Source organism: Melanerpes formicivorus, unplaced genomic scaffold (assembly GCF_026170545.1).
Source record: "Melanerpes formicivorus ecotype bairdi unplaced genomic scaffold, bMelFor1.0.p_v2 SCAF_29, whole genome shotgun sequence".
Classification (NCBI taxonomy): Eukaryota; Metazoa; Chordata; class Aves; order Piciformes; family Picidae; genus Melanerpes; species Melanerpes formicivorus.
Window position 1 is genome coordinate 7,421,130 of NW_027142381.1, and position 26,254 is coordinate 7,447,383.

General features: G+C 46.7%; 1 protein-coding gene across 10 annotated transcripts in view; it reads right to left on the reverse strand.

Annotated features, from left to right (window-relative positions):
- The window catches only part of BCAS3 (BCAS3 microtubule associated cell migration factor), a 383,738-nt gene that overhangs the window by 3,962 nt on the left and 353,522 nt on the right, over positions 1-26,254 (reverse strand). For 3 of the 10 annotated variants that reach the window (XM_068154842.1, XM_068154844.1, XM_068154843.1), the window contains 2 exons: positions 21,472-21,639; positions 14,304-14,369 (listed from right to left, as the gene is read on the reverse strand). The exons of 1 other annotated variant lie outside the window; for it this stretch is intronic. In XM_068154842.1, coding sequence (XP_068010943.1) covers positions 14,304-14,369; positions 21,472-21,639 — 234 coding nt within the window. Of the gene's footprint in view, positions 1-14,303; positions 14,392-21,424; positions 21,640-26,254 lie in introns of those variants that run through there. 6 more of the 10 variants (XM_068154845.1, XM_068154846.1, XM_068154849.1 and 3 more) reach the window with 5 other exon arrangements.

Consider the following 26,254-nt stretch of genomic DNA (forward strand, 5'->3'; position numbering starts at 1 on the left):
CTGCACACCCCAAGCACTACACATTCCCCTGGGTAAATGATCCTGGGTGCTCTCAGACGGCGCAGCGGCGCGAACCTGCTTGCTCTGGAACTAATTACACAGCGTGGCAGACGAGCTGTGTATTCTGATACCCAAGAAAGTGTTGTAAAACCTCTGACTGCTGCAGCAGCAAGCACTGCTGTGCTCAGGAAATTGGGCTCTTGCCCTCACCCCAGCCTGGCTCTCATGCACGCCTGGGTCACACGAGATGAGCAATTAGCCCTTACATGCTCACCAGGGACTACCTGCGCTGCACGTATGACCCCTAGGAGCACAGCCAGCACATCTTCCTAAGTTCCCCTAAATTAACCCATTTTCTTCCCCAGCTGTTTTGTTAATAAAAAAATACAATTAAAATCACCAAAAGTTGAGTTCAAACTTATCTTTTATCCTCCCAGACCTTCCAAGAGACACAGGAACATGGATGCTGTTCCCATGGGAAGGCTCAGACTAGACTGGGAATGGGGAAGGCTCAGACTAGACTGGGAATGGCTCCATGGTGTTGGATGCCCTTCCTCTTATGGGGTAAAAAAACAGGAGATAATTGCTGATAGACCTGGAGAGTCTCACCAGGTGCAGAAGAAGCCACCACGGCATGGTGAGGCTGTTGGGTATGAGAAGAGGCAGGTCCCTACAGACAGGTAGTATGGGCAGTGCTGACCTCCCACTGCTCCAGGATGGAGCAGCCAAGGCCTGTGGCACATCTGGAAAGGGGTGAAATACTTCTCAGACCTAAATAAGATGTGCCACATAACTGATCAGACCACCAATGTCCTCTGTGCCACCATCCCTGGAGGTGTTATAAAACCCATGCGGATGTGGCACTTGGGGACAGGGTTTAGTGGGTCTGGTGGTGGTGGGCTGATGGTTGGACTTGATCTTGGAGGTCTTTCCCAACTTTAATGATTACCTGATCCTCTGTGCTGGGAACACACTTGCTGAAAAAACACAGAATAGAAGCAAAATGCAGGACTCCCTCATGGAAAGATGGGGTGAGGAGCAGGACAGCCTGGCCGAAGGCTCAGCACCGCGCTGGCAGAGCAGGACACAGCATTTACTTTGGTGGAGTTACGCCAGGAATGGACTTGGCCCCAGCATGTCTGAGGGTTATTGTATCTGCATTCCCCCATGCATATACTGTCGAGATGTATTAACTTCCTTAAATGTACCAGTAAAACAACCTCTTATGATACACTTTAATGAACTTGTACAGTAGCCAACAAATTGTGCATCATATAAAACCCATTCGGCCTTATAGACTCTCTGGCTATTTTGTAATAACTGCAATTTGCTTCTGCTGAAGCAAGATAACCAGGGTTGAGAAGTCAGACTTTGCAGAAACCTAAATATTTGATTGGGGGGGGGGAGGGGGGGAGAGGGTTAGGGGGGGATGGGGGGAGGAGGAGTGGGTGGGAGAAGGAAGAAAGGGGCCTCTGGGAGCTATTTATGGGGTCAAAATAACATGAGACCTGCTCTTCTCGTAGCATTTCCACCATCAAGGAAATGAAATACTGTGAGAAGACCAGCACTTGCATTATTTTGGCCCCATAAATGGCTCCCTGAGGCTTTCAGAAGCCCGTGAAAAACAAACACAAACACAAATAAATGCTAATACTGGAAACGCAAACAGTAAAACCTGCCCATGTCCCCGGAGGAAACGACTCACAAAGTCCTGACTGCCCTGCAAATGAAAGAAAAAAAAAGACAGACAGGAAAAAAAGATGAAGGAGCAGGAACATCTGCTGAAGCCATGAGGAGAAAGTCACTTCAGGGGAGCTGGGAACAGCCCTGCTTGTGCTTTTGATGGTAACAGTAATGGGCACCGCTGGCATCACTCAGGGTCCCAGAATAACAGGGATTTTCAGGGCACACGTGCTCTCCACCAAGCTGAAGGCAGCAGCACTAAAAATCCTTCTTGCAGCCATCAAGAGCAGGGTTAAGGTGGCACAGTGTGGCCAGCCAAGGTCCCCAGCCCACCTTGGAGACTGCTGTCCCTGTCCCATGGCCCTGCAGCATTTGGCACGTTTGGGAGCTGTGGGAACACTGATGTTGGTTGGAGAGGAACAGGGTGTTCAAGGTGCTGCAAAGCAAACGCTAGCTGCTCTCTGCTCGGCGTGGCTTCCAGCGAGCCTGCCCACAGACTGGCACCAGCCTTCCTGTGGCACCGCATGAGAAACTGAGAACAGAGCCTCCCACAAAACATTTCTTTCTGCTGGTACTCCCAACCACCATGCTAAAGCCTGATGGTCCTGCTTGCCCTTCTACCACCCCAGTCACTCTGCTCTCCCTGAGTTGCTGCCAAGCTGGAGAGGAGGAAGAGGAGGGGGAGCTGCTTCGGGGACAGCCTGGGCTCCTCAGGTCTGGAGCAGCGATGCAGCTGCACCTTTAGTTCCAGAAAGCTCCAGGAACTGTCAAAGGGCCCCATCAAATCTAGAAAGGTACAAAGCCCTGCCAAGCTTAAATGTGAAACCATTTTATAGGGCACATTAATTCAATGCCTGAAGAAAATCTATACAGCCCTCTTTTGCCCGGAACACTCATAAATTATGCTGCCTTTCTCCTTCGTGCTCTCTCTCTAGTGGTCCACTTGAAGCCGTGGTATCTCCTTTATGTCTACTCAAAGAAATCTCATCTCCAGTGCGTTATTTCTTCTAATGGTTTTTCCCCTTTCTCTCTGTTTGCTTTCCCCTCTTAAGCACAGTTGCAAAACACCCTCCCAAATCATTCGCTGGAAGAACTGACCCTTTCCTCTTACCTACCCAGGGCTGCCCAGGCTCCCGCGCAGCCCGGGATAAATGATACAATGACAGCAGCCTGATGTGTCAGGGCAGCGGGGAAGCGGCAGCAACTCTGAATACAAGAATTATTCTTCATCATCTCAAACTGTCACAACACATTACCCTCAAAGCCGCAGCTCGCTGAAGGAGTGACCCTGGACTGAATGGGAGAGTGCTCGGGGAAAGAACTAATTGTAGCCTCTTTTCACACGTCAGTCACTTTTCACAGCACCAAGCCTTTCAAGCTCAACTAATGTCAAGTTCCCTTTTCCTTTTGCTGGGCTGAGTATTTCTGATTTTTTAAGGATGGCATTTTTAAAGGAACAAGGTCTCTGGCGAGGGATGAGGCCAGGAAGGGGAGGGAAGGAAGCGTCGGGCGTGAGCACGCATCAGAAAGTCCATCAGACGCCTGAAGACTCGTTAGGAATTAGACAATTAACAAGTAGGAATGCAGGAAGTGGGGTAATGGCCAGCAGGGCTCGAATCTCCTCGATTTCAGTTCTGTCATTCACAGCAATTGTTTCAGGGAACGGTTCGGGCTCCACCATGCACCGAGGGGGCTGTGAGCGCGGGAATGGCCTCAGCCCCCTCCCTGAAATTAGGATGCAAGATGAGCATTTTCCAGTGGTGGGGAGGGAAAACAAGGTGCAGTCGTAAAACCCCCTCTCCCTGGCCACAAGCAGTTTTGGAATGAACAGCTAAAAAGGCCAAAATTAGAGCCTTATTTAAAAATCAGAGATAATTTCCTTCGTTTGGAGGAGAAGAGAGCAGAGCCCCTGCTGACAGAGCTCTCAGAATGACAACCCAGCCTGTGCTCCTGGGCAGCAAACCTAAGGGCCCTTCAGACCTTCTTGCCTTTAACTGAAATCCTACAACACTCTGTGGCCAGGACTATTTTTTTCCACCCTTACCTTTGCACAATGCCTATCACAGGGGACTTGCTGAGCTGGACCGGGGCTTCTGAGTGTTACTTATTAACTGTAATGAATAATAATTACGTAGCTTCTGCCATCTGGATTCACATTCAAAAGGATCCTATATGGAGCCAACACTAAAAGGCAATTTGTAGTAACACAATGGAAGGCTTGAGGGTCTCTTAAACTGTTTGTAATTTACCCAACGCTCCCCAGTGAATGGATTAGTTAAACATTTTTATTTCACTGATTGCTGCTGAGGGGAGTGGGACATGCTCCCCCTTCCCGAGAGGAGCTCACACCAGCCCCCGACGCCCGGCTTCTGCTTCCCAGTACCCTGACCCACACTTTTACACAGCAGCTCTCCATCCTGTGCTGCTTAGACAACATCCCAAACTTAGCTGGACCCTTTTGACTCTATTTCTGCATGAACACTTACTATGAACATCATAACTGGTCCTCACGGGAGCTGGGGACACTGCCTGGGATGGGCATAGTGCAGCCCAAGGCGGGAAGGGGCTCGAAAGCTGATGTAGGGTTACAAATTCCACCCATGCCATAAAGCCTTGGGAGCTGCATTGCTGCTACTGCAGCTGTAGGTTTTTGCTTGGGTATTCTCTTATTTTTGTAATATGAAATGCAATTATGCTAATGAGGGAGCTCTAATTATAATCCATCTCCACTACCCTTGGCGGCTGCTCCGAGACAAGGACCTGCGGAGCTGGCTCCAGCCCCGTGGCCTTGCTGGCAGCGAGGGCAGGGTTTGCGGGGGGGGGGAGCACCATATCCCGGGGGGCAAACCTTCACTTTTGGGTATTCAGATGAGCAAAACCAGTTAATATTGAACTGCAGAGCAACAAAAGCACTGAGTAGTCACTAAAGCTCTGAATTTTCCAAGCTCCTTTTCATCTGAGGTGGACAAAAAGGAATTTCTGGGCAAATCTGTTTTTTTACTTTCCTCCTTTCAAATAGGAGAAGAGAGAGAAAGTCACTTCCCATCTCTCTCTGTTGCTATAATGTTGACAAGTTTGTATGATTATAACAATATTTAAAAGTTAATTAAACATGCTTTCTGCCCCATGCCCTGTAGAAGACATTAACCCATGCCAGCTCCCCTCACACTCCAGCAACCAGTGCATCAGCCATGACAGACCTCCCCCTAAAAATGCTTCTTTTCCCTATTATTGTTAAGCCAGCAGTGTGAGAGCAGTCATTTTAAACTCCATTCAAAGGGAGAAATGCAACACTATGCCACCTGAACACTGAAAATCACTTCCTGTATTAGAACCATTTCATCCTGCTGCAACCTGAAAGAAGTTGAGGCACCACAAAAGCACCTACATTAAATTTGCAAAGTAAAGAAGAGTGGCAAATGCTGCCTGAGCAACCTCTCTGGAATCAGGATTCAGTGGCCTATGTAAAATATTAGTTCCTGTCAAACTCCCTTACAGCAGCTCCAACGCTGAATCCACACAGAGTTCCCTAGTGCCATGCACTTGGAGATGAAACCTGGCACCTTGGAAAGAAGGTGGCAGGATACAGCAAGGAGATGAGGAGGTACAGGAGGCAGGAGGGAAGCAAAGGGAGTGAAGACTGAGCCTTCTGAACATCAGAGCCCCGCTGAGACCGCAGATTTCAGTCCTAGTGCCTTATTTCAGCACGAAGAGGCCAAACAACTCACACTTACGAAACGGGGAGGACATCTGAACTTACATAAATGTCTGGGTTTACCTCAGGCACGAAGAGATTGTTGAGATATGGACAAAACATTTTCATGCACGAACATCTGAAGAATATTGTCTACCCCAAGAGACAAAAAAAAAAACCAAAGGCCAACAGCTTTTGGTCTTTAAAAAGAGAACCCAAAAAGCTCCAGATGACTCCAGCCTATGGAGCAGGAGACCCAAGACTTTGGCATCTTGCCAGACTTGACTCTGAGCATTTTATGGAAGGTTAAAAGTGCAGCAGATAAAGGAGCAGCATTTAGAGGGAGAATATTCTTCACGATAGGCACTTTCACAGTGACTGCAGTGCTTTTAAAAGATAATCTCAAGTTTCCTAGAGCTCTCTATTTTTTATTCCACCCCCCCAAAAAAGAGTTTTAGGATGTTTTCCTACATAAATGGCACTTCAGAAGGAGGAGTTACCGCTTTTAAGCAGCATGTGAGACTTTCAAAGCTGGAAAAGTCCAATGCTTATAGAAGAAGACCTTTCTGTAGCTCATCCACATTATGGAAGTCCTTCTGCAAGGTTTCTCTGAGAGTTTTTCAAGTGGATATGCAGATATGGCTGCCTGAGAATAAAGGAATTCCCTCCCACCCCCACCTTGAAAGTTTCAATGTGCTGCTACAATAAATCCTGTAACATACCTTACACGTTCTACATGCTTTTCCTGTGCAAACCCATCTGTGCACAGGGGTTGGTGGTTTTTTTTTTGATGTATTTAGGCAGAATTATCTTGTGTCTTCAGTTACGCAAGCAGCACATCTGTGTATATCACAGCAAAAGCATTTGCAGAGAAAACACTGTATTAAAATTCCTGGGTTTGGTCTCTCATTCCCAGGGTTATGGGAGTGCCTTGGATTGCTCAACAGTGACCCCTCCGTCAGCCTCTCACTCCACAAAGGAAAAGACAACTTCAGAGTAATCTGTGCCTTCATGACACCTACCAGCTCCGTGTCTGACACCCTCCAGACTCTAGATCTTGCTCAGACGTTTTGGAGGTGATGCTCCTAATCCTGAAACCACCATGCTTCTATCCAGAGAAGGTCTGGAGCCAATGTCTGGATCTAAGCATCTCCCTACCTGCCAGAGCTGGAGCCACCGGAGGGGTTGGGGGTTTCTGTCTCACAGGCAGCTGCAGCAATGCAGAAGGTGACAACCAGGAGCACTTAGGGAGTGCTAGGGGTCCCTCCTTCTTTCCTGGGCTTGGCTGAACAGTCTCAGCAAAAAAACTGAGTAGGGAAAAGCTGCCTGAAGGTCAAGCCCATGAACCCAGTGATTAACTCTTACTGATATGCTGAACAGGGGATTTCAGCCATGCCTCACCCTCCAAACTTCAGCAGCTTCTTTCATGTCTAAGACCTATCTTTTTTTCTCCTCCTGTGATGCTGCCTCTGTTACTTGGCCTCCTTAATACCCCTCAGTTGGGAAGACAAGGCAGCCCCAGAGGAGGACAACCCCTGTGCTTGGAGCGTGCATCTGAGTGCCTCTCGCATGTGTGCCTTGTGTGCTTCTGACACAAACGTATTGCTGCGTTCATTTTAGAAGGATAATGTTACAAAGCAAAGCAATTCTGGCACAGCTTCTAGTACTTCTGACACGAAGTGGCCTTTTGGGCCAGTCAGGAAAGCTACTGAGAGGCTCTGGGCTGTCTCCCCGGTGCAGATTGATGCTGAGGAGGAAGCTGGACTGGAATTTGGGTTGGATTCAAAGGAGAAGTTAAAAGTTTGAGGGGAGCAGATGCTCAGCTGGTCCAAATCAGAAGAGTTTCGTTGACGAAATGATGTCACCATGGACTCAGCCTTGTCTGCTCCTCTAAACAGTTCAAGGCTCTGGAGTTGGAAAAGCTCAGGTGGAGATCTAAGGAGCAGAGGTCTCCTCCTTTTCATTTCCCCGGCACTAGTTTTGAGTGTTGCTGAGAAAGTCCAAATCCATCCAAATAATCCCAGCTCCAAACATGACTTAGTTGGTCTATTTAGCCAGTTATTGTAAAGATTACGTTGCCATCACTGCTTCAAGCAGACCAATTTTCTGAACACAGACCTAATTTTACAAAGCACTCAGAGCTCGCAGTAGTACCCTTAAAATCACATCTCTACCTAGATTGAGTATTAACCCAGCCTGGAAAAACAACAGGCCAACCTTGCGGGCTCGCTCTCTTGCAGGATTGCTTGAGGCTCTTAATCCACTCTCTCTTATTTATACAGCTCCAAATTCTGATGTTAAATACGAAAGAGCCTTGATAAAAACCTGACATCTGAAGCCTAATTTGGCCCTTTGTTCGTGGAGCTGTTCCATGCAGCCGCTTATGTTCGTTCTCGTGAAGCCAGAAGGCAGCTGAGAGAAGGAAATTGGATGTTTTCACTTTTAAAATTCATATTTTCAAGAACTGCTCCCAGTATTGATCCTAACATACTCTGCCTTTTTAGTTGCACTCTCACAAGCACTGTCAAACGTGTGAATGAGCCTGTGGACGAGCGTGTGGAGGAGGAGAACCCTTGTGTGAAATCTAAAATGGCAAACCAAGGCATTCCTCTGGCCACAGCCCACATCAAAGGCAATTTAAATCATCTCAAGCTGTGCAGACCCTGCCTTGTACATGGGCATCTGGCAGGGAAGTCAATACAACTACTTGCCCTTCACCTCTGCAGACTTTTTCCTCCCATTTCAATGGGTGCCCAGTCACGTTTCCAAAAGCTAAACCAAAGAGACAACACAATCCTGGCAGGACACAACCTAAAGCCCTGAGTAGCCCTGAGTGAAGAGAAAAAAAATCACACCCAGATTCCAGGTTAGAGACTTGTCCCTGCACAGTTCACTTCCTCACTGCAGATGAGGGAGGAAGGCTGCTAGGTTCATTTGTCTTCTGATGAATGCCTCCAAACATCATTTCCACCTGGCAGCCTGGCCTCAGCGACAGAGTGCCCAATGGGAAGAGCTGCTCAGAGTGGTCTGTGGGAATAGATGGGAGATGCTGTCCATGGGAATGCTGTGCTCTGCCTTAGGAGAAAACCAGCACAGCAATACACTCCAGCACCCCTCAGCACACTGCATGGTACTGGGTACCCCAGCATGGTGTTGTCTGTATCTAGTCAGGGAATCACCACCATTTCCATCCCACTCACCTCAACCAGGGTGCTGCTTTTGCTCACCACCCCCATCCACCCATGGCTCCTCGCTCTCACACTGTGCCACCGAGCTGGAGCAGAGCAGGTCCTGGCTGCTGACTCTGCTGACACCTTCCTGCCTGCAGGCTTCCCAGAAAAAAAATATCTTTGGAAATGGTTGGAGAAGTGATACTGACCCTTTGTCTTTCACAACACCATCAGCTTTTGGTGTAAACACAGAGTTCATGCGTTGGGCAGATACTGAGAAAGTCACTGACCAAGGAAGTAACAAATAAATACCCCAAATAAAGAAATAAATAAAAGAGATGGTATTTGAGCTGTGGGGGGCTTCTTGGAAAAAGGGATAAAATGTCTCACACAGAACAAAGCAGTAAACAGTTTATGTCCTGGAAGAGCCATTTTACAGGGTGGGTGGCTTCCTGTTGTGTGAGGAGGTGACACGCCACCAGCCAGCATCAGGCATTCCCAAATTCTGTTGTCTTTTCACAACAGCAAATAGCTGCTTGACAAAGTCATCCCTTCACCACTTATTTCTGTGTGCACAGAAAACTAATTCCACCCTCCCTGGGCTGTGGGGAAGCTGCCTGGAGAAAACCTGGAGGGTCTTGCTAACATCTGAGAGATGCAGAGCAAAGACTTCAAGCCAGGCAGCAACAAAAGCACTGCTGCCTCGTCTGAAGCAGCAGGAATGGAAAGCAGAATCTAAACAACACAAGTGGGGGAAAAGCTATTTACATTTTTGAGAAGCTTCACTCTTTTCCTAAATGAGCTCAGGCATCACCAAACACGGAGTTACCAGTGAGATAATTTAAGAGGGCACCAGCAGAAACGTGGCACAAAGCTGCCTATCTTTTTGTCTTTGTGTTTTGTCTCAACATCCTTTCCATCCTCTGTGAACACAACTTCTACACAGCACCATTTTGACAGGAAGAAAACACCTTCAAAAGTTTCAGCCACTCCTATGAACCTCCACAGGGGTCCTGAATATCCTGCACTTCTGCTGGGGTAGCAGTGTAGGTGGTTTCTGCACCTGGGAAGGAATATCCCTCTGCACCAGTACAAGTGAGAGGCTGACCTACTGGAAAACAGCTCTGTGGAGAAGGACCTGGGAGTCCTGGTGGACAACAAGTTCACCATAAGCCAGCAATGGGACCTCGTGGCCAAGAAGGTCTCCTGGGGTGCATTAAGAAGAGTGTAACCAGCAGGTCAAGGGAGGTTCACCTCCCCCTCTACTTTGCTTTGGTGAGGCTGCATCTGCACCATTATGTCCACTTCTAGGCTCCTCAGTTCAACAGGGATAAAGGGAGAGAGTCCCAACAGAGGCTAGAAAGATGCTGAGGGACCTGGAGCATCTCTGTGAGGGGGAAAGGCTGAGAGACCTGGGGCTGTTTAGCCTGGAGAAGAGCAGCCTGAGAGGGGATCTGATCAGTGCTGATTAAAAGCCAAAGGGTGGAGGTCATGAGGATGGGGCTGGGCCCTTTTCAGTTGTGACCAGTGATAGGACAAGGGGCAACAGGTCCAAACTAGAACCCAGGAGGTTCCACCTAAACATAAAGAAAAATGTCTTTGGTGTGAGGGTTCTGGAGCCCTGGAGCAGGCTGCCCAGAGAGCTTGTGGAGTCTCCTACTCTGGAGACTTTCCAAACCTGCCTGCACATTATGACCCTGAGCAACCTGCTCTGAGCTGGAGAAGACGATGTCTGGAGGTCCCTTCCAACCCCTACCCTTCTATGATTCTATGATTCTCCACTTGCCAAACACTTCCAACCCCTTTGTCATTTCTCTTACTCATTTTTCTCTTTGTCAGCCTCTTGTGCACACGATATTGAGCAATAACAACCAGAGGAGGATGAAAACTGCTTGCAGCTTGAGAAGTGAGCTCAGGATATGATTCCTCCTCACCGGATGCCTGGAAGATGTCACTGAAATTCTCTCTCCCTTAGTGCAACCAGCGTGGAGCCAATATGAACTCCCAGCAAAGTGCTTAAAACCCCATCATTTATAATAACTGTTAAATGATGAGACATTGTTTACCCAGATCACAAGATAAATTCTCACTTACAGAATGCTTGCCTGACCATCCTGAACGTCATCTGGTTTTTATTTAAATGCAAAATGCAATTAGGCTCCCAATAACACAGCAGAAGAATTCAATAAGATAGGGCTTTTCACTTACAGTTTAATATTAACATTTTCCCATAAATGTTAATGAATAAAAGTCTACTGTTTTATGTATTATCCATGGTGGGGAGACAGCAGGCTAGGAATGGAAGGAAAGTTAATCTTTTCTTACCACAAACGGCCATATATACCTCATGGAGAACTAACTGTTCCCAGCATTGACAGGGATCTGGCCACAACACAGATTTCTCATGGGGCAGCCACCAGACCTGGTCCCATGGGATGTGTTCCAGGCAGTCTCCCTCCCTACTGTTCCTCCTTCAGTCAAAAATCCCTTTTTTCTCCTCCTTTTCCCCTTTCCCTCTTTCCCCTCATCCTGCTTTCTGCCAGACCATCTCCACCAGACTCACTATGAGCATCAGATAGTGAACATCATCACTGGTAAGCAAGGATACAGCTCCAAGCCTGGATGTTCTCAGCCTCCCCTATGGATAGCAAGGTTAGATTGTCAGAAAAATCAGGCTACTATTTGCCTGGTAGTCTGTTAGAGACATGGGTGGGGGTGATGAGAGGCGATGGCAGGGCTGCAGACCACACTGTGATGATAGGAAATGATATGGCATCTGAATGGGTGGGAGAAAGCCCAGGGAGCTGGTGGAGGTGGCACTTAGGGAGTCCATCAAGCAACTTGTGCCTTATGATGGCAAAGCATGAGGAGCATACCCTGTAGTGGAAAAGGGACCTCTGTGGCTGAATTGACTGAAAGGGCCAGAGGCTTGGCTCACCCTGGAACATTTTAATTGTTTTAGCTTCAGACCTTTCAGCTGTTGCTGGAGTTTTGCTGTGTTAATGCCTCTTTGCTGTTTGGTGACTCATACTTTGTTATGTTTCTCTAACAAGAAATGTTCATTTAACAGTTCAGCTGCACCACAATTTATTGCATAAATGTGTTTCCATTCTACAGCCTGCTCTTCCTCCTCCCCTGGTGAGGGCAATGCATGGTTTGGGAGCTGCGCAATGACCTCATAGTTGGACTTGAAGATCAAAGAATCACAGAATCATGGAAGTGACCTCTAAAGATCATCTAGTCCCAACCATCCCTGCAGTAAGCAGGGACATCCCCACCTAGTTTGGCTGCTCAGAACCCCATCAAGCCTGCCTTGAAGCTCTTTTCCAACTTTTTGACTTGGGCCATCATCCTTTCACAATCTGGGGAGCAGTAGATGCCCTCAGCATCAGTGTGACACTAATTCTCTGTGTGGGCAGCGAGGGCAGTCAGCAAATTTGCCACAGGTTGCTTTAAGGTAAATAAAGGTTCCAACTTCCTTTTGCCAGACATGCAGGAGGCCTGCAAAGAGCAGAAATGGGAGCAGTGTCAGCCGTGCAATCCCCAACAGCGAGATGCTGAAGTGGGAATGTGGTGGTGGCACACCTCTGGCTGGCCACATGTCCTCCATCACTGAAAACATGGCATGCCCTGTGCCTCATCCTTAACATGAGCCTCATGGGAGTCATGTAAGGCTGTACAGGAATTTCAGGGCATGTTGGCCTCTCCAGGGCTCAGATGGCAAAGCTGGAGTAGAGAGCAAGGCGGCACAAAGGCAGCAGCAGTGTCAAGTGGAGACCAAGCCAGGAGCAAATCCCAGGCAGTGCTGCACACACCTAAAATTACTGCTCTAAAAAGCAGCCAAATTCTGTAAGGCTCTCTGGGGTTGCTTGGCTTGGGAAGAGGGAGAGGAACTGTCTTGTCTTTATCCTGCCACCACCTCAGCAGCTGCAACAAGTTTTGGCTCATAAAGCAGCTGTAAAAATACCAGTCCTGGTTCAAATGCTGGGAGATGAGGGCTCTCATACTTGCTGAGAATGATATGCTTGCCATAAGTTGTATCCTGCATAAAAATACAAGGCAAAGACTCCTGAAAGGAACAACAAGGCAATTACAGAGACTAGAGATGGAAAAAACCCTGCAGTCTCCCAGCCTCCTGCACCCTGCTCACTGTGGGACCGCGTGGTGTGGGGCAGGCTTTGGACCTTGGACTTTTAAAGGGAAGATTTAATAAACACTGAGAAATATTTCTAAATATTTAGAAAACCCAAAATAACAGATTGCCAAGCCAAGCTGTACAAACAGAAAATGAATTCAGAAAACTGTTAAAACCCAACAGCTTCTGCCTGCACCAAAAGCCACGTCCTGAAATAGCAAAGCATCACCTCATGGGCATGATGCTGCAAACAGAGCTGCAGGGATGCTCAGCCCTTTGCAGAATCAGGCCTGACTGAATGCCCACTGTGCTTCTCCTCCTCTTCTCCTCAAAATCAATAGCAGAAGCCTCAGAGATGCAAAAAGCTTAATGCTTTAGGAGGTACTCAGCAAAACAGTCAAATGTGAGCAAAGCCAAGCGAGACACAACAGAGCTTTACATTCTCCTGTGAAACCCCAGAGCACTGCAGTAGGAAAATTAATTTTCTTAATCATTAGGAGAAAAAAAAACCCCAAACCAAACCCACAACAAAAACAAGCCACAAAGCAAAGCAAAATCCAGCACAACAACAACAAAAGAATCTCTAAGGAGAAAGGGAATTGTTTCTCTGTTAACTACTTTGGAGACAAAAGCACTGGAAGAAAAATGTCCAGGTCCAATAATGTCATAACCTGATTACAGCCTGCAGAGAAGAGCTCAAACACGTGCAGAACAATGAGCAAGAAATTAAGTTTGAAATTGAGTGCTGGCCCTATCTTGTGTCACTTCTTTATATTCCAGCAGAAAGGACACTGCTGAGCTCATTTCACATACAGCAGTGTGAGCTGGCCTGGCTGCAGACATCATTTACTCATCTCCTAGATGCTGCTCCCTGTTTCTTTCTCGGGCAGGAATGACAAATCTAGAAATGTGCCTGCACTTTGTTTTATTATGGTATCGATTTTCCTGCAAAGGGAAAGTGCATTTATCCCCCAGGTCTGCGTGCTGGCAAGAAAGGGTTAACAAAATGTTTATCACAAAGCTGGCTTCAGAGTTGAAAGTAATGTGATCAGTAATGAATTTTGTGTTACATTAGGTTGTATAAATGGACAGACAAGCGCAGACAACAAGTGGCCAGGAGTCGGGGCTAATCTAATGATGTAAAAATAGAGACAGCACCAATTATACTTGGGGCCAGCTCAGAGCTCCTGCAGGGACTGCAAATGAATAGGTACAAATCAAATTACTGACTAATAGACGCACTACAAGAGAGGGCAGTCAATGCTAAATACATTAGGGCCTTGTGACCTCTCTGCTCTGAACAGCAGAATCCTAAATTTGACTTTAAAAAAACCCCCATATATATATATATATATATAAAAAAATCAAAGCAACTCTTGTTCCTTTAAGGAGAGAAAGAGAACAATGTCATTTGTGAGGTGATTTGAGACACTTGGATGGTTGTGGGGCTTATTTTTTTATGCTGCTGTTTTGTTCCCCTGTGACCACCTTAAGGATGTGAGCTGACAGGGGGGTGAGGGGGTGGGGATGGGGGGGTGGGTGTTGCCTAGAGTTTAGAGCAAGGAGAAATATTCTTTGTGCAAAAGTTAAGACCTGATAGCAATACAGTTGTGTTACATACCAAAACATTTCAAAGCCATGTGCCTCTTTGGGGTGATGTTTTTTACTGCTACTTCACCGGCTGTGTCTGCATCAAAAATAAAATAGTTCTTAAAAAAAAATAAATAAATCAATCAAATTGCCTTGGTTTAAGAAGAAGAGAAAGGAAAAAAAAAAAAAAGGAATCTCCCCACACCACAACTGATAATAAGGAAATGCAGTTGACCAACTTGTTACCAAAAGGCAGAAAGTCAAAGCTGTCTCAGGGCATTATGGTCCCTTCAGAAACAAACAGCAAGGAATCTAAATTCACACCAGAAACATCTGTGGTATCAACATTCACTCCCCACCTTCCCTCCCTCTGGAAGGAATACCACTAAAAACTCCTGGGGCTGGTAGTGAGGCAGATTTGGAAACCTGGGAAATGGTTGGGAATGAAAATATCCTTGTTGGCCCTGGCCAGGCTGTGGGATGGAGCTGCTCCAGGGACAGCGGTTTGGGGAGGAGAGAGCCAGGAACCCCTGCTGAAGCGCTCGATGTCCTGCATGGGGCAGTTGTGCTGTGGCTGCATGTTGCATGTGAGAAGCAACCAATAAACCCATGGCAAAATGTGGGCACTTCAAATGCTGCTGCTCTTCTCCAGCACCTCAAAAACGGTGGCTCCTCAAGAGCCCTGAATCCTCCTCTCTTTTAAACAAGGCTCATGCAAATAAACCTTTTGTAGGAAGAACTGCATTGAGCTCTTGGATTTATTTGAGAGGGTAATTTAATCTCTGACCCTGGGATGAATATTCTGAGAGTTCAAAGGCTGCTTTTAGCATCAATGTTATTTGATAGCCAAGTGTGTTTGCTGCCCAGGCTGATTTCCCATTGAACCCAGGCAGAAATCTCTTAGCAGAAATGCTCTTTGGAAGGAAAATCAATTGTTCTGTGTTCCCAAGTTCCTAGATCCCATGTCCCACTTGGGATGAAGATCAACTGAGGAGAAGGAAGGGAAATATTGTCTGGGAAGAACCGAAAGGAAGAGGAAGGAATGAAAGAAGGAAAGGAGAGAGGGAGGGAGGAAAAAAGGAAGGAAGAAAGAAGGGATGAAATTTTGACTCTCTACAGGGCTAATCCTATTCCTCAAACTAAATGTAGAGGTCCATCTGTGTGCAGGTGGCTGCTCCTCTCTAATCATAGCTTGTGACCACAGACACTTTCTCTTTTGGAAGAAACCCAGGAAGGATGCTCCTTGGAGGGATCAGAGAGCAGTGGCTCCCTCTCCTCTCCTGGCAGAGATGCACACTTCCACCTTAGCTAGGCAAGCCAGAAAGTGAGTGACTTCCCTTCTCCAACCACAAATTTCATACAAAGATTCAAAAAATGTCCCCCTGCAAGGCTCAGAGGTGTCAGGAACTGAGTTGTGCTCAGGCTGGTGCAACCACACAACTTTGTCTGGGCACTAGGATCCCAACTGCCCTGAGCACCGATCCCAGGTTTCCAACAGGCTATTCCCTACAGCACGTCTAATTAGCTCCACTTACTTACATCCCATTAATCAGGTTAAAGAGTTTGCTTCGGCATACAAGCTTCCTTCATCACATTATGAAATCTGGAAGGAATCCAGATGGTTTGTTGTGAGGGCCAGGTGCAGGGCATTCGCACCTCACCTCTGTGCCACTGGATTTCTGCAGGTGGCCGTTGACAGGCTCAGAGTCTTGCAGGAATTTTGGAAGACAATTGGGTTGTCAAGGCCTGGAGCAGGCTGCCCAGGGCAATGGTGGAATCACCACCTCTGGAAGGGTTTCCAAGTGATGTAGATGTGGTGCTGAGTGACATGGTTTAGTGGTGACCTGGCAGTGTTGGGTTAATGGTTGGATTCGATAACCTTAAAGGTCTCTTCCAACCAAAATGACTCTGGGACTCTAAAGTGACCACACCTTTTAAACAAGTTTTTAAACTGAAACTTTATAATGGGCTTTTAAGCACCTTGCTTCAGATTCTTCCAGTGGTGGTGCCATACTCTCACCCTTCCCTGCCCAGACCTACAGTGCTGGTTCTGAGATGCCAAATTTGGGGGCTACTCTGCAATGTTTAATAGAGGCTTTTACTACAAGTTTGTATGAAATCTTGAGGTAGGGTAGACAGAGAAAAAAGTTATGTTGCTCTGTAAAGTGCTGTGCAAACAGAGCCATCACAGGGCACTGGATTTCATCATGAACTAAACCAAAAGGATATATACCCACAAAAAATCAATTCTACTCTTGTGTGTCCACAAAACTGATCCACCACCTGTAATCCACTGCAGCAATGTGGGCTGGGGTATGCTCTGCCAAAACAAGTTAGATGTAAGCACAGCATTCAAGCAGCCAACCAAACTGTAACAGAGAAGACTCAGCAGAGGGGCACAGACTGTCATCACACACTGCACACACACAGTAAGCCCCATCCTGCAGCTCTTCTGGCAGACAAGCCAGGGGTTTGACACTGGCAGCAGCACATTTATCACTGAGGGAAGTTTGCAGTGTTGCCTATCCTGACAAAATCACCTGAGAAGTGATGAATCCTTACTTGTTTTATATGTTGACAATTCTCCCTTGGAGACCTGCCTGTTGTGTTAGATTTCTGAAGAAGAAATCTCCACTTCTGCCAGTGTGCTGTGTGCTTTATAGTAATGAACCTGAGAACACACAGAGAATGAGGCTTGATTGGGTGAATCATGTGGAAACCAAGCCTGAAGTTGTGCCTAAATTAGCATCCAGCTAAATCTTTCACCCAGGTCAAAGGAAGGTGGAGAAGATGGGATGAACTCCTCAGGGTTGAGAGTATCTTGCCTCATGGTGCTGCAGATGCAGAGCTGCACCATTTCATGCTCACTGATGCTGTCCTGGAATTAGCAACTCCTTTCTGGGATGGGCTAACAGATCTACTGACTTTCCTTCAGGCCAGCCTATGTCTTAAGTTGAAGCCTAATGAATTTGGCTCCCTGAGATGTACACAAACCATGTAAGAACCCACATCAGCAGCATGGCTGCAGGCACTGTCCTCATCCCAGAGGGAATGGGCAGAGGGCACAAGGACAAAGCTTCAGCACAGTTCACTCCCATGGCACAGGAACAGGGAATAGCCACAGGACTCATCTCCCACAGATACCCTCAGAAAGCATCCTGTAGCTCAGACTGTAAAGGCTTGGTCCTCTATTACAACCTAACTTCCATTATTCTGGCTAGAAATGGCTAAAATAAAATTGAAAGCTTAAGAAATGCACTTGTGGAAGGAATACATAAATCAGAGCATTTCCTGATTACAGTATTTTTAGAGGGAAAGATTTCTAGCCTGGGCTGGCAATTTCTGCATATCCAGTCTGAGTGGAACATTGTCAGGGAGATTTGTCTCCTGGAAGCACAGTTTCATAAATCACAATGCTAGCTTTTATTTTTATGGGTTTGTTTTTGTTTGGTTTGAGACTGCAAAGTGAAGCTCCAGCACTTACTCAAGAAACTACACTGCAAATACACATACTGCAGCTGCTTGAAAACAAGGCTCTGCAAGCAAAAAGGGGCCACTGACCACCAACATTTTGTCACTAGGCCTTTGTTTGTTTGTTTGTTTGTTTTTTCCCAGTGGGAGTTTGACAGAAAGTGAAAGAGCAAAACCATCTTTTTGCATCTTTGCCAATTAAATGTGTATGTAGGCTGACAGCTTATGTACAGCAGACTCCACTTAAGATAGACATGGGTCGTCTGGATAATTGGATAACAAGGGGAAAAGCTGGTTTCCCAATCAAGTCAACTAGCTGGATGACTGGAGTTATCATTCAGGTCATAAGGAAAGTAGATTTTTTGGGGGGTCATTTTCCAGACCTGCTTCTTCTCCCATTCCCTCTCTGACAGCCCTTGGCAACCCGTCAGAGTCAAGAGGTGAGAAAGACTCATCAGCATCTAATTCCCCTTCCCTGCAAAAGCCAGGTTAGTCCTCATGGCTTCAGCATCCTCCAGTTGGAGGTTTTCTGTGCAACCAATTTTTGGATCATTTCTGCCTCTGCCAGTAGCCAGGATGATGGATCCAGTGAGGGGCTGCCGACTTGGCTTTGCCACGCGATGAGGTAGGTAAGGAACAAAAAGACACTGTGAGTATCTGCTCCCCAAAGTGGTCTGTGTGCCATGGGCATGTGTTTGCTCCACACTCCTGCAGCATATCAGCCTGGATTACTAAATAAATCTATGTGTCAGCTATGTCCTAACAGTTAAGGCATTAAAAGAATCTATTTATCTCTTGCCATTAAGTGCATGTCAGGACCGGTTGAGCACTTGATAAAGTCTCACTGTCCACCCTGTTGCCCATTTGGTCTTTGTCCACACAGTGGACCTGAGCACTGCACATGCACACATCTTCAGAATTAGAAATGATCTATAATTCACATTTCAGTTTGAACAAGACTTTGCAAGTTTCATTAAACCTCTGTAAAATGCATTTGAGGGCTGAAGAGTCTCCGAGGAGTACAAGCAGGGGTTAAAGGCATGCAAAACATAAAGGCATGCATAACATAAAGGCATGTAAAATATAAAGGCATGCACAACATGAAGGCAGGCTTGAGTTAAAATTAAGTCATTTTAGGATTATTAGAGAGAGGCTTATAACTTCCATAATTCTGAGACTAACACAGAAATGTAAACACTGACATTGGAACCAGGACCAACATATAAATCAACTGCTAACAAGCCTTTTTCTGGTGTCCTTCTCTGCTGAGCTCTTTGCCATCGTTTCACTGAGGTGAGTGGGCAGCAGAGAACCCACAGAAGAAAACTGAATGTTTGCCAAAGATAATTTCAGTTCAGCCTTGGTTAGTGAAGATATTAAGTGGTTGGGGGAGGGAAAGTGAAAACTGTCCTACTGGTTATGAGCCAACAAAGACACCTTTTCTTTGAAGCAAGGGTAATGTACCTCCAAAACTTATCTTCCCTCATTTATTAACCAGCAGACAGATGCTAGCACTTCGCTGTGCTCCACAGCTTGATGAATGCCTGGCTGGCAGCCTGCCGCGAGCGTAACCACCCCTGCTGTAGCTACTCGACTCCCATGGCAAGTGCTGTCTTCCAGGTATCATCTGAGCAGGAGAGAACTTTTTATGGCCATCTGGTAAGAAGAACAGCTCAAGAGCTGTTAGGAGATGGAAGTGGAAAGGGCACAGGAGTTCACAGCCTTATCACTGGCTTTTCTCTGCTGCACTGAGTCACCAGATGCCCAAATCCTGAGAATAAAGCACAGCAGTGGTAGAGAGAAGCCCACGACAGGCAGGGAAACACAGAGCGTAACGACAGCGAGAGGAGGGTAGTGGGATGGGGTGAGTTGGGTCAGTGCTCATGTTACTATTGCTGCTTACATTTGTTGCTCTGAGAGGACATCTGTCTTACCCTCATTATGAAGATTTATGTGTCTGGAGCAAAACCAGGGAGAAATCTCTTTGGGTGAATATTGTTAGCTCAGCGATGGCATCTCTACACAAAGCCTTCTGTCTTTGCACCTGCAGTACTGTGAGCCTCATCTTACACCAAAGGTGGTGGCATTGGCTGCTTTCAGCTGGGTTTGGGGAAAATGGAAGGAAAATATGGACCTCTGTCTCTGGCCAGGTTCTGCTTCACAATATAATGAAATGTCAACTCTCTGGGACAGTCCATCACCATAGCTTGGCATGTCTAGATGGCTTCAGGTCTCAGAGAAGGCATTCCCCTCACTTTTCACTAACACAGCCAGCCTGAGGGAAGCTGAACCCTTACTGGAAGTGGGCACTAGCCTGAAGTTCACTATGATCACAGCATGGGGTAATAAGTGATGAAATATGCACCTTTGTGTATTTTCACTGCCTGTTTCTTCACCTTCACAGCCCTTTACAGGCATCAGCCTGCTCACCTCCACACCAGCAGTGTGAGGCATCTCTATCCTCACTGCAGTGATGGAGCACTGGAGTCATGGATATGTTCAGTGCCTCATCCAGGGCAACAAGCTGGTGAGAGTTTGCACCAGATCTGTAACTGAGACTCATACTTGGTGTTCAACCAAATCTTTCTATTAATACCAAATCTTAAACCATCCTTTGACTCTGTCTTTTTCAAGGTGGAAATCAGAGCAAATCCAGTTTGAAAGGTGACAAGTTGGGCTAGGAAGGGTGCTTCACTCAGCAGCTTGGATATTGCTATCTGTACCTACACACAAGGGCTTAAGCTCTGCCTCTTTGCAGCCTCCTGCTCCGGACTGGGGGAGGTAGCAGCAGTTGGGTGACATGCCATGGGTTAAGTGCTCAGTAGTGATGCATTTTCAAAGCAGGGGGATAAGCCCTGATGGAAGAGCCTTGAAGCTCTCTCCAGGAGCAGAGAGAGCTCAGAGCAGCACAAGGCTCTCAGCAATACAGTAAAGAGGAGAGATAGCTTCTGCTCTCCACAGCCTTCCTGCAGTGTCCATAGGTTGGCATTCCCACACATTTCTCCTAGAGCTCATCCTCTTTTTCCTTCCCAGGCAAGGTGCCAGAAGAGTGACAAGCAAGTTGGCAGCTGCTGTTGGAAGCCACCATCGCTATTAGCTGCTGGTCACAAATGGTGCATGGCTCAAAGCTGGGCCCAGACCTTTTACTGGTGGGAGTTTTAACAACCAAGTCAGAATTAATGGAGACAATAAAACCGCAATAGCTGCGCTGTAACGTTTGGGAGCGTCTCCTGCCCCTCCTGAGCAGCATAATCCCTGATGTGCCATTCCATCTACTTAAACAGATGATATAATTTATCAATATAATGGATGCTGATGAAGATGGATTAATTTGGATTACAGAACCAACGCTTCACAGCGGCTCTATCCAGGACACAGGATGAGGATGAGTGTGATTATGACATTGTTTGGAGCAGGGTGGACAAGGGCAGAGATCTGCACAGAGCTGGCAGAGCCCTTGGCACAGCTACATGGTAAAGAAGCTTCAAGCAGCAGTGGTTTTCAAGCTGCTCGAAGCTTTCCAGTCTGTATCTGTGTGTCCCACCACAATTTTCTTTTTCTAAACGGATTCTCTCACACCAAGCGAGCTCCCCGCAAAAGTTCATCGAGCAGAGAGGCAGAGGACAGAGAAAAGGAAAAGGAAATCTTGGAAAAAAAACCAAAATAAAGAATCCAAATCACCATTGGGTGAGATGTACGTGATCTCTGATCACACCTCTTCTTTGTACCTGTTCCTGAGCCCACTATGTCCCTGCTGGGAGACTCGCACATCGCATCGGCCAGGCGCTCCCGAAGGCCCTCCTCGGTGTGCTCCATGGACGACATGTGACGGAGACCGAAGTTCTCAGGCCAGCTCCCACACACCTCCAGCAAGGTCACGCTGCGGTCGAAGGCACCTTCAACAAACAAAGGGGAGATGTTTGGGGGACCCTAGGACCAAGCTACTTCCATATACCTTACTTACTGGGTTGGAAAGAAGGAATCCCTTGTGCTTTGAGGTCCTGAAAAGCTCTTTTTGGCGCCTTGGTTAAAATCTTGGTGTTAACAGCACAGCAGGAGCAAGCAGAGCCCTAAGGGCTAAACAGTTTTGACCAAGCAGCTGTAAGCAAGAAGGTTAAATTAAAAATGCTGACCAAATTCTGGTCTCACAGTAGCAAGAGACCTTAAATCATCATAATGACTCTGATGCAGATGACATGTGATGACCAAAACCTGGGTGAATGTTATTAATTACATGTCAGACAACTAGAAATTGTTTCTTAAACTTGATTTGTCTTTCACCAGGCTGCTGTTGAGCTCCCTTCTTCCCCCCTTCTCACCTCAGACAATGGAAATAGCCAAGCTTGAGTTTTGTTAGTGGCAGGTTGTGTGGAATATAAATACAGGCTGCCCAGGGAAGTGGTTGAATCACCATCCCTGGATGTATTTAAAAGCCATCTAGATATGGTGCTCACGGATGTGGTGTAGTAGTGGCCCTGGTGAAGTTAGATAAGGCCTGGACTTAATGACCTTAAAGGTCTTTTCCAAGCATGGTGACTCTGTGACTTGGTGATTCTGTGAAGTCACTTTGGCTTTGCTAAAGGGTTTGTATTTTAGCAAGAATCCCATTTCTGCTCTTAGCAGAGAAATGAAACTGTTCTATACTGATGAGGTAAGGATGCCTTGCTTTCTGCCTCATGTTCAGAGCATGCCTACTGAAGGAAAAAAGCCAGCCCTTCTTCCTCAGCCTGGGCTATCTGTGGATTTCCTCTGTTCCTGCACTGTGAAATTTTAGGTCAAACGTGAGCTGAGAGAGGCTCTTTCAGCAGCAGCACTTTGCCGCAGCTGCTATTGTGACAGAGCGCACGTACCTACAAAAAGAGACTTTAAATAACTCCTTAACTTGCAGTTCTTGCCTCATTCACAGCAGGGTAGGATGTTCTGCTGAATGCAAAGATTAGATTCTGAATTCAAGATCACTTCAAAGTACAAATTAAAATCATTCTGCTTTATTATACAGCAAGTCTTCTGCGAAGGCTTGCTTAAATCATTCCCACTTGGAACGAGATTACAGTTATGCTTTGTTGCTTCAAGCACATACCATTTACTCCACTATTAGGTAACTGAATATGCAGCATTTATTGTGCCTGGTTTCTGCCAGCCTACCGAGGGGGGGGAAAAAATGCAAATGCCAATGTTTCTCAAAGTTAAAAGTACATGAAACACGTCCCTGTTATCAGGCTTTTGGTTTTCCCCTTTGATCAGCCGTCAGAAACTATCTACACTTGTAGTCTGTGACTGTACAGCTTCACAGCACACTCCCTGCCACTGACAGGTGGTAATAGAAAGGGTGAGAGACCAAGCCCCGCGGCAGGCGTCCCTTCCTCTGATAACGTCCAAAGTACCGGGCGATAACCGTTAGTAAACACTTGGGCAGCCGGTTAATCCATACATCAGCAAAGAGGGGCAGATAATTTTGAACTCTAATGGCACGGACAAAAGCACCAGGGGCTGGCATGCAGGGATTTATATGGGCTGCAATGGTGACTCCTGGCTCCTGAATTTCATCGGCGCGCACGGCTTTGATTTATCTCTTTGCCTGGCTGCAGAGTAGATTCCTGGCACTAGAAAACCATCAACGCTCAAATGGACCTCTACAAAATGGGACTGTGGCTCTTATGTGATGCATGCACTTGAACTCTGGATGAATCCCAGTTTAAACCCGGAGGAAGAATGACAAAATATTTCAACTTTTAATGGGTCTTTGGATTTATAAGGTTACTCTGGTCTACTAATTTGTTTTAAAGTGAGGGTTCTTGAAGCTTCGTGGAGAAAATGAAGTGAGGAGGAGAAGCCATTTCAATGATGTCTAAGCCTCTGCAACATTTCCATCCTGTCAGCTATCCTAATTGCAGGAGGGAAACTAAAATCTGGCCTTCTTTTCTGAAGCTGCATTTTCAAGTCATCCTTCTTGAGACCCCCCACTCTGCATATACTCCAAGACCCCCCCGATTTCAATTGGTTTTGATAGGGCTGTTGATATACTTGGAGAGAGTTAGCAGGGGATGGGCTTTCAAACCTGCATCTCCAAAGCCCAGGGAGACAGCAGGGAGATGTTGAGCTCCCCCAGGTTTGCAGAGCCGTGCCAGAGATGAGAAACCTCTTCTTTACTAGTGCCTGCCCTTATTCCAAATGTGAGAAATGGGAGCATTTCTGCTCCTATAAGCAGACATATGAATAATAAGGCAAATGGCTTTTGAAGCTCTGCCAAGATGCCTGGGTATGTGTACAGGGAGAAACTTCCTAGCGCCGGTCCTTGGCTCCTGAGATCCTTGAGTGAGAGCAAAGGAGACAAGTGCGGCGTTACCTCTGCAATCAGGGCCAAGAGCTGCCAAAACTTCTTAGCAGCAATGTGTGAGGTTTGCAAGTGTTAATGCAAAGGCAGGATAGAAGAATTAACTGCACGCTGAGTTTTCTTGTGGAAAACTGTCAAGCTGGGGAAGCTCTGGTTTTATCTCCTCCCTTTTCACTCCTTCCCCATGTTAGGAACACACATCTGGCAATCAGAGAATCATAGGACAGTAGGGGTTGAAAGCAACATCTAGAGAGAGAGTCTAATCCCCCTGCCAAGGCAGGAGCACCAAGGGCAGGTCACACAGAGGTATGTGTCCAGGTGGGTTTTGAAGGTCTCCAGAGAAGGAGACTCCACAACCAATACTTTCATGTCCATCGCTGAGTCAGCAGCCACCGCTGTACCCCCAGCTCTGCCTACGGGCAAGGGCAGGCAGAGGACTTCTGTACACTGTCCTCCTCATTTCAATACACACATTGACAAAATGGGTTCCACACAAAGCTGAACACGCAGATATGCAACTCCTCAGTCACTGGGGCAGGAAACAGGACCTTGCTTGAACAGGCAGACCCTCTCCTACCATAAACCGCTGTCTCTGTCCCTCTTTCCCAAACTGTTTTGGGAAAAATAAGACCAATTGTCATGGGCCTTCCCATTCTTCTTGCCACTGCATCAGCAGACAGCATAGCTATTGAAGTAAAATATATTTTTTTGTCCAAGGCAGAATCAAGTCCTGGCTATTTTTATGCCTTGGAATATTCTCCAGTCCATGAAACGGCAGACGGGTTGGTTGCTCCCCAGGAGCCTTTGGGTGCTTTGCCCTATGTACATCACTACCAACAGCACATGAGCTAATGGCATTAAACTTACACTGATAGCAGCTAACCACATCTCAGCTATTTATTAAATTGTAATCTCTCCCTGGCTGCTTTGCTCTCCCCTTTTCAATCCCACTATCTCAGTTGATAAGGTATCGAATTCCCCATCGGCGGCCAGGGAGAAGTTTACAAATAAACCTCAGTGGAGTGTCCTGCTCTCAAAATCCCCCAAACCCACAGCCAGAATGTAACTGCAGAACCAAGGCGTCTGAGAAAGCTGCTGCTGATTCCAGGGATTAGGGAAGGGGTGAGGGAAGGCAAGGCCTCACCCCACTCCTTTACTGACAAACCTACTGACAGCCACCAATATCAGACCACGAGGTGTGAAGCCCGAGCCTTTCCTCTGTCCCCCCCAAGACCTGACCCAGCTTTAGTGGTGGAACAGCTTCCACCTAAAAGGAGCAATTCATTTAGAAACAACTCAAGAAAGCAGCAAATTAGGCATTTTTTTTCAGTCAAGCAATTACTAGTGAAGTCCTGGTGAAACCTCATTAAATCACTGGGAAAAAAAATCCCATTGACTTCAAATTGTGTCAATATTTCATCCTGTCGCGTGGAGCTTTCAAGCTAGCAGAGCATTTACTTCTCCTTGTACTTACTGAAGATGAAATCAGGTGGAAATTCAGACCATCAGCCTCCTTTGTGTGATGCCTGAGCAGCATCCTAATACCATGACACTACAAATAGAAACCAACCCCAAATCAAACCAAATGGAACAAGCAGGAGCCTTGGCTGGGACATCTAGGCTGAAAAGTGCTTTGTTTTGCAATTCCAGCATGTTGAGCTGTACACTGCCCCAAATGCTCCGAGCCAATTCTGCTTCACACACAGGACTTTCCTATTAACACTTTGATTTCCTCCTGATACTGATCTCCCTCTTCTGTCCTTCCACTGACATTTGCCTTCTAACAAGCACTGCCCTCTATTGATGTCATTGCTGGGTGGTGCAGAATTAGGTCTCTCATCTTTCTGCTCAATGTTTCTCACATATTATTAATGGCAAAGGCTTCTGCTATTACTGACCCCAAATCATCATGCTTTGAAGCACAGGATTTGGCCAGCAGTACCAGAGCAGTGATCATGCCCTTGTAGTCCACATTGGTGAGGCTGCACCTTGAATAGTGGGTTCAGTTTTGAGACCCTCATCATAAGAAGGTCACTGAGGCGCTGGAGTGGGTCCAGAGAAAGGCAATGAAGCTGATGAAGGACCTGGAGAACAAGGCTGGTGAGGAGCAATTGAGGGAACCAGGATTGTTAGATCTGGAGGAGAGAAGGCTGAAGTGAGACCTCTTTGCTCTCTAC